At 34.2% G+C, this 1,484-nt stretch overlaps 1 protein-coding gene across 1 annotated transcript; it reads right to left on the reverse strand.

The window, feature by feature from the left end:
• Nucleotides 1–621: 621 nt before the first annotated feature.
• LOC104234015 (protein RADIALIS-like 1) lies at nucleotides 622–1,198 on the reverse strand. Its single transcript, XM_009787506.2, has one exon. The coding sequence runs from the start codon at nucleotides 1,145–1,147 to the stop codon at nucleotides 878–880; it is 270 nt and encodes an 89-aa protein (XP_009785808.1). The 5' UTR covers nucleotides 1,148–1,198; the 3' UTR covers nucleotides 622–877.
• Nucleotides 1,199–1,484: the final 286 nt, after the last annotated feature.

A 1,484-nucleotide genomic window follows, 5' to 3' on the forward strand; every position in this document is an offset into this window, starting at 1 on the left:
GACGACAGTGGAGTTAGTACCCCTTCCATTTTAATTTATGTATCTACTAATATAGGTGCGATGTTTAAAAAAGAAAGTAAATTTTTTTACTTATGATCTAAAACAAGTCATAGATATTTTTATTGCTACAAATTGTTTCATTTAACGCTGTAATAAAAAATTTAAAGTTAAATTATTATTACAGAAAGAAGTATGATAATATTTTTTAGACATATTAAAAATAAAAATATGACACATGGATTGAGATAGAAAGAAGTACTAATTTTTATGTGCTGGTGGTAGCTGCAGTGGGTCGAAGCATAGGCTTCCCATAAAATTAGTATGTTAGAGCTTCCATATTGAAACCGACGATACATTCCAATACAAAGATAATTGTAGACGTACTCAAAATTTTAAATCAATGGGTATGAAATACTCTATAGTAAAATCACTATTACTTTATGAAAATATAAAAGAATTTATTATCAAAGTATGTTTTAAAAGTTTTTGAATATATATTGTTCGATTGAAAAGCTATTGATGTTATCGCATCCAACGCCTAAAGTATGTACCAATAGTGATAACAACAACAATGTTGAAAAATTTGGACAGATGGAGAGGAGAAGATGAAGGAAACCTTCATTCAACTTGGCTTCGAAAATAGTTGGCATTATTTAGGTATTCATAGGAAATCTTCTACTCTAGTACATGTGTCATAATAACTTATTCTTGGCTTTTCTGTTTCCGAAGTACAAGTACAAGATGGTACATGCTTTCTTACAATAATTTTGAATACACGAACTAAGTAAATTCATGTACTTTGGATGAATGGAGGTTATTTATCCAATAGATAGTACTAGTATTACATGAATAGAACTACATCCTACCTCTGGTAATATTAATTATCAGCAGTGTTCGTTTTAGTGCGACCTCCTGTAGTAGTCCTGTAGTTGGGAAAGGGCACCCTACCATTCTCAATAGACATGACATCCTGCACAAGGATTTCATAATGTCGCTTCACTTCTTCAGCTGTCTTCCCTCCAACAGCTCTGGCAACGTTGGACCACCGGTCGGGAGTGTCCTTGTCGTACACCGCCAGAGCCTTCTCAAAGGCCTTGTTCTGCTCTGCTGTCCAAGAGCCATGGAAGGACATTGAGCTTGATGCCATTTTTGGAAGAACAAGAAGGAGAGTTGATTAGCAGAAGAGTCTAGTGACTGATCGTAGCTGTTGTGTGCAAAAGAGGTGGCAAAGTGCTGATTCTTATAGAGGTCCAGCGTTAGAGGAGTGAGCGGTGTGGGTCGTGACAGTGGTATACGTGGGATTTTATTCGAGCCGAATTAACTTAAATAGTAGTCCATCTAACCATTTAAACTAAAAATAGGTGGCGAATATATATATATATATGTACAATCAGTTTATAACCTATTTGTATAAAGAGCTGTTTATTATCATAAATCAGATTTTATTTGTGTCAAAGTTTGAGCGTAAGTTTATATTTTGTTAT

The sequence above is a fragment of the Nicotiana sylvestris genome, chromosome 3 (genome assembly GCF_000393655.2).
Source record: "Nicotiana sylvestris chromosome 3, ASM39365v2, whole genome shotgun sequence".
In the NCBI taxonomy this organism is placed as follows: Eukaryota; Viridiplantae; Streptophyta; class Magnoliopsida; order Solanales; family Solanaceae; genus Nicotiana; species Nicotiana sylvestris.

Bases quoted from the DNA above. Each gene is read 5' to 3' on its own strand.
- LOC104234015 (XM_009787506.2), bottom strand. From the start codon at position 1,147: ATGGCATCAAGCTCAATGTCCTTCCATGGCTCTTGGACAGCAGAGCAG.